Genomic DNA, 6,185 nt, shown 5'->3' with positions numbered 1-6,185 from the left:
TCCCGAGTCCGGCGGGGTCCGGACCGAGCGCCGCACCAAGCCTTCTCCCCGGGGGTCACCTCGCTGCTCTTGATTTTTAGCCACATCCCGAACATACTCCGGTCTAATAATTTATTTTTACGACCGATTATCAAACAGAAGAAGAACTGAACACAATCTTAATGACAGAACTCACCCGACGTTATCTCTGCATTGCCCCCATTTAACCCCCGTGGGGTTAATCCCGGACAAGTGAGCATTTAACGGCCCAACAGGACGACTCGCGACTTTGTGCTGTATCCGGGCTGTGAAGCTTCCCCATCGCTCTAAGCATTTTATTTCGACAAACGGTGCTTTTCTCTCGGGTTCACGGGGAAACCCACATGCAAGGTCTTTGTTTTCTTCTTAGTACGCAATACGGCTTGTTTACTTGGTGGGGGCTCCACATCGCATCCCCCCAGAACATATTTCATTTGTATCCTTACACTCTAATCCGGAAGGAGGGGGTTAGGGGCCCGAGGGCTGTGGGGGCTTTATCTGCTCACACTATCAAAGGTCAACAACCTCCTAAGGCTAGGGACTTATTTACCACGGAGCCTGGAAAACCAGGAGGGGAGAGGGTGGTTTTCTTCCCCTCGTGTATTCTTAAAGAAAAATTGTGCAACCCCCCCCCCCCCACTCGCTACTAAAGAACAAGTTTCAATTCGGCAAAGGCCAGGGCCGTGGCAAGGAGACTTTTTACACAAGCCTGTAGACTTTCCCTAGCGATATCCCTTGACTCCTCCAGCGTAAAACCAGCCAATCAAGCCACGACTTCACCAAAACTCGAGGCCTGGCAACCAGCCCTGCCCGCAGGTTCCGGTCGACGGGGGCACGCACTACACTCTACCCCGGGCTGCTGCGCACAGACGCTGCTCTCCGGCTCTGCAGAGCTGTTTTCAGCCCCTCCATGCCCCATCCCCGACCGGCCAAAGCAAAACTTCGCCAACACAAGTTTTCTGTGCCTGCCTCCCGCGATAAACCCCGCGCCCACAAGCTTGGGTGGGGCATGGCTGAGAGCCTCCGGGACGGGGTGGGTCCTGGTGGAGCTGCACGCAGTGGGATACGGCGGGCGACAGAGGTCGCTGTTGGACCACATTTCCACGCCAGCTAGAGGCACCGAGGTATGCTGGGGCGTGCTTAGGGGATCAGACCACAGGGAGCGAGCGAGAGGGAGAGGTGTTGGGTCTCAGGAGTGCGGTATAATTTGGGGAAAGGAATTAACGTCCCCGGGACGACTGCTTCCCGTCCCACCCGGAGGCCGTGTCTAAGTTCAAGCAGCAGGCGCGCCAGGTCTGGCGGCCTCGCCTGCTTGCGCTTCGCCCGGGGCCCAGGGTCCCGGAGGCGGGTGCCCAGCGCGCGCCCTGCGCTTCCCTCCCGGCCTTACCATTGGCGCCAGGATGCTGCCGCGGGAAGAGCTTGCTGCTGGCTGTCTCTTTGCGGCTCTCGGGAGAGTCCGTGAACTCGACCTTTTTGATTTCGGAGTCTTTGGAGAAGAGGCATTCAACGGCCGCCGGCTGCACGCCTGGGCCACGCGCGCGCCCGCCCCACGTGCGGTGGAGAGAGACGCCCGGACCGCGGCCAAAAGGAGCCGGGGGCGGGAGTGTGGGCGATGAGGGACGGAGGAGAAAGAGGGACAAAGAGCAAAGACCTAGTTAGGGGAAACAGCGGGCGGCATTCCCGTCCCTCGGGCTCTCTGGCGACCCCGGGCAGGTCGGCGCACTCTCTGCGCCTCCCCGGCTGCACGCGGCTCCGGCCGGGGGGAGTGGGGCCGGGGGTCTTCGGGACGCGGCGCGCCGCTCTTTCCTCATTCACCGCCTCCCCCCACAGGGAGAGGCCGCCAGTTTCCTGGTTCTGATTTCCTTCCTGCCCAGGCTGGCCCCTCGCCGGGGCCTCGCCGCGGGGCCGGTGCCCTCTCGCCGCCCTCGCGTGGCGCGGTCTCCCGTCGGGTGACCCGGACAGGAGAAGCGGGCTCTTACCTAATTGCACACACGCGGACACTAGTTTGCGGCAGTTGGTCTCCATTCCCCGTTATCTGCAAAACAGAAGAGAAGGAGGGTGAGAGACTCCGCGGCCGTCGAGTGCGCAGCTCAGCTGAGTTTACCAACTCTAGCAATTAGGCGCGCCTCCTGTGTGCTAGGCTTCCAGCGTGTTTCTCGGTGGCTTCAGGCCGGGTGCCAGCCAGCCTCTGGCTACCCCAGGAGCATCCCCACCCCTGGCCCCGGGTCCAGACGTCTGAATGTCCACCAGAAGGGGATGGATTTTCCCACCAGAGTTGTAGCGAAAAGGCCCAGAGGCTAGGGGCTCTTAGAGGGGAGGCCATGGAACTACTTTCCAGGGTGAGTTGGGGGTGGGGGATTAGGAACCTCCTAGGAACTTCCTAGAGGGCAAGGGGTGGGTGGGTGAAGAGCACTTTTTTCCCTTTGGGGAGTTGTGCGCGAAGGCCACTATTCAGCACGATGTTAGTTGGAGCTCATTCAACGTGTGTAGAACCTCAGGGCCAACTTGCCCCTGGTCTAGACAGCAGCTTCCCTCGGTTTTCTGTAATTCTGAGACGAATGGGCTCTTGGCCTAGGGTGCGCCAGGAGCGAGCTGACTCGGGCTCTCATCCATCAGGAGCCACTTTTCCATATTTAGCCACACGTTTCCCTGGAGCTAGTCACCGGCCATCTATTTATCCTAAAGTATGATTTAAGATCGCAGAGGAGAGAATCAGGGTGGACGGAGCGAGCCAGAGGAGAGCGGACAGAGCACGCGTTCCGGGAGGGTTTTCTGGGGCCAAGGCCGGAGAAACAGCTCTGGGAGAACTGCTGCCCAGCTCTCCCCCTTTCCCTCCAGGCAGGCCAAATCTTTTTGAAATTTTCAACCACAACGCGGCGAGCCAAGCATTGAACGCGCGCCCCCTTCTCCGCCACAGGCAAACCGGGAGAGGTGGGTCTCGAGGGGTCTATCGGGTGGGGAGAAGAGCCGCGGCTGCTTTAAAGACGGAGGCAAAGAAAGGCGGTCCCGGGCTCCCAGGCCCCTGCGATCTCAGCGCCGGCCTCTCTCCACACCAACCAGGCCATGCCGGCGAGCCGAGGGCCCACTCCGCGCGGGTGCAGGGCTCCGAGTGGAAGCGGGCGTCGCCGGGTTGGCGAGGGGCAGAGGCGGGGCGGGGAGCTGCGGGCCTGACTCTGGCCGGAGTCGCGATTCTCGGCTTCTCGGCCTCTCCTGAAGGGAGCGGGGCCCTGGGGGCCTCTGGCTAAGGCCTAAGGAGGGGCTGCCTGGCGCTGTGGCGTGGGGATCCGAGGGTGGGGACCGCCAGGCGGTTCCCCCACCCGCTAGCGAGGGCGCGGGAGGGGACTCTGCCGATCCGATCCTTGTGGGCCGGTGGGCCCAGAAGTAGCAGTTTGGCGGCTCCAGATTTAGTGATTCTGCAGTAAAATCACAGGATTAGTCCCTGATTGAGATGTCTGTTCGTGAGATATTACAAAATTCATTATCACAGCTTTCTACTAACTCGATATGAAGTAACACAGATGGGATTTTATTAGTCCAGACTTCAAATGTTTACTTATGATAATTTCGGGGGAAATTTGCATGTCATCATCATTTCGATAATCTTTTTTTTTTTTTTTATATGTCTGAACTGGCTGCATTATTAGCCGATAGCCCGTGTACTGCAGATGGTAACTGCAAATAGTTTTTATTTTTTATTTTTCAAAGAATGAAATATACAAAAGAAAAAGATTGGGTCGCTCGGTGTAAAGTCAGTCAATTATTACACATTCTTTCCCCCACCCCCCTGCTTCAGTGCTGAAGACCAAACAAAGCAATACAAAACAAATCTTCAAGAACTCCTGAGCTCCACTCTAAGGACTGAAAAGAAGGTCAAGGCGTGTTCCTTAGCTCACTCCTACATGTCCTTGTGACTTGGAGATTTATTCTGCAGGCAGAATGAGACTTGAGACCTGCATTTTATACTTCATTTAATGACCAGGCCTACTAGAAGAATTGAATCTCAATAACTAGGGAAGACAATTTTAAAAAAGAGGACCCCCCCCCCAGTGCCCGCCTGGTGATCCTTAAACTTGCCCTGTCAAGACAAGTCTTCTGTGACAAATTTGGCTACCAGACTTTGAGACTGGCTTCCATGGCCAATCTCACAAATTTAGATGGGAGACTTTTCCTCGTGGGAGGCAGTTCTCACGCAAAAAGTTCATGTCCTGGGTGGAATGTATATGCAAGACAATCTTGTTTTGGTCAACTTGAGTTTTATCTTACGATTGCGCTAAAAAGCACTACACAGCTAATGGAGCTTGTGGAACCATGGCAAGGTAGGCAGGAAAGCCTAAGAACTAAAATAATTTGCCTAAAAATAATTTCTGACGATGGCCACAAGAACGAAATTGCAGGAAAAAATATAGTTCGAATAATTCCAGATCCTTTTACATGTCCCCCTCCTTCTCATTCACTTTGCTATGCCATAACAAAATCTTTAATGGAAAGTTCAAAAATAAACAGCACAAGAACATATGTTTTAGATGAGCTAAATTGGTGTGATTAGCCAGTAAATTAATTTGTAGTGGGCAATCATTTAAGGAAATTAAAATACTGCTTAATGCAGTTCTGTATTTCACCATGTGGAAGCCTTCTTTTAAACCAATTAATATCAATGCTTTAGGAACATCTGAAGACAAACATGCTCAACTTGACGAACAAAGCACCTAAATAATTTAAGGGCAGTTTTGCTGAGGTAAAGCAAAACATTTCATAAATGAAGTGGTTATTTAATTTTTAGGAAAGTTTAATGATTGAAATTTTGTGTGCTTATTTTATGTTACATCGACAAAACCCGTCAATTTATTTTGCTTATGTGCTTTGTTTCCTTATATTGTTGGTATTTGAACTTTAGATGGTGGATTTATCCCCAAATGATATTTTTTGTGATAAAAGCATCTTTAGTTCTGATGAATGGCCTAAAAGGACTACAAGAAAACCTCTTTAAATCAGATAAATATTTTCATTAAATATTTTAGAATGTATGAATTTGTTATTTTAATTCATAATAGTAAAAGTTTCTCTCCATGTAGTTTACTTTAGTGAGACAATATTCACACAAAAGAGAGACAATATTCACACCACCCTATGATGATTTGCTTTCTAAATTGCTTAGGCAAGTAAGGCGATTCAATTGGAATAAAAAAGAGGAATATATTTCTTAGGTTTAGAATCACATTTTCCCCCCTTAGTCTCCAGTTTGAAAATAGTTCCGTGCATCCATTTAAAGTGTATCTCCTGAAGTGCGAAATTGGAATTGACTGATGATCAATTTAAAGGAGTTGTGATCCAAAATAATTGTGCGAGCTTGGCATCCAGGCCTGGCTCCCAGGTAATTCGCTTGGGCCCGAGAGGTCACTAACTGCCAGTTAAGATGGACTTTTTTTTTTCTTTTTTAGTGGGTAACAATGGGAAGGGGGCTAATCTTCCAGTAGCTGAAACTTTGTACCCAGCCCTTTATCTTGAGAATGCTAATCCTCGGCCTGAGGATTTGTCCCTGCAGTGTTGGCACCGAGATTTAAGGGAAGATACCTCGTTTTAAATGCCAGCCATGATCTGGCTTCCCACTCGACTTCAGCACCCCGTAGACTGCTAGTGTCTGTGACCGGGGACGAGAGGAGGAGGGCTTTGCAGGAACTGTTTGCCAACTGCGTTACCACGGGGAAAACGCAGCCCCGAGAGCCACAAATCACCTACGGTGAAGATTCTCCAAAGTGGAACAAATTTCCAGACTCGCATTATCTCACATCCCTGCGGGAGCGACGGCCTCCACTTACCGGCTACCGGGAGAGAGCTGCTGTCTCCGCGTGTCCCTGCTTCCCGGGGTGATTTCCAGCGAGCCGAGGCTCGGGCTGCACGGCAAGCGCCCGAAAACCGGGCCTGCGAGGACCGCGGGGCTCCTGAGGGTGCCAAGCTCCGAGGGACTCCAAGTGCGCGGGGCCCTCCGAGATCTAGCCGTATCGGGCCGTTTCTCGCTGCTTCTCTCCGGCTTGCTCGCTCGCTCCCGCACTCCCTCTCCCCTCCCTCCCTCTCATCCCTCTCTCTTCCCTCCGCTGCTACTCCGTGTGGGGAGTGACGTGACGTCAGCAGAGATTCCACCAAACTCCACTGCACAGTGGCGCGCGGGC

At 52.8% G+C, this 6,185-nt stretch overlaps 1 protein-coding gene across 5 annotated transcripts in view; it reads right to left on the bottom strand.

Annotated features, from left to right (window-relative positions):
• The window catches only part of PITX2 (paired like homeodomain 2), a 24,678-nt gene that overhangs the window by 13,417 nt on the left and 5,076 nt on the right, over positions 1–6,185 (bottom strand). The window contains exons 1-3 of one of the 5 annotated variants that reach the window (XM_008061222.1): positions 5,835–6,102; positions 1,998–2,053; positions 1,406–1,543 (exon numbers count right to left, since the gene is read on the bottom strand). In XM_008061222.1, coding sequence (XP_008059413.1) covers positions 1,406–1,543; positions 1,998–2,043 — 184 coding nt within the window. In that variant the 5' untranslated portion in view covers positions 2,044–2,053; positions 5,835–6,102. Of the gene's footprint in view, positions 1–1,405; positions 1,544–1,997; positions 2,054–5,834 lie in introns of those variants that run through there. The other 4 variants (XM_008061223.1, XM_008061225.1, XM_008061224.1 and 1 more) reach the window with 4 other exon arrangements.

The sequence above is a fragment of the Carlito syrichta genome, unplaced genomic scaffold, assembly GCF_000164805.1.
Source record: "Carlito syrichta isolate Samal-C Ts95f unplaced genomic scaffold, Tarsius_syrichta-2.0.1 Scaffold305151, whole genome shotgun sequence".
Taxonomy (NCBI): Eukaryota; Metazoa; Chordata; class Mammalia; order Primates; family Tarsiidae; genus Carlito; species Carlito syrichta.
The sequence above is the reverse complement of the archived record's forward strand: the minus strand, read 5'-3'. Positions and strand labels throughout refer to the sequence as shown.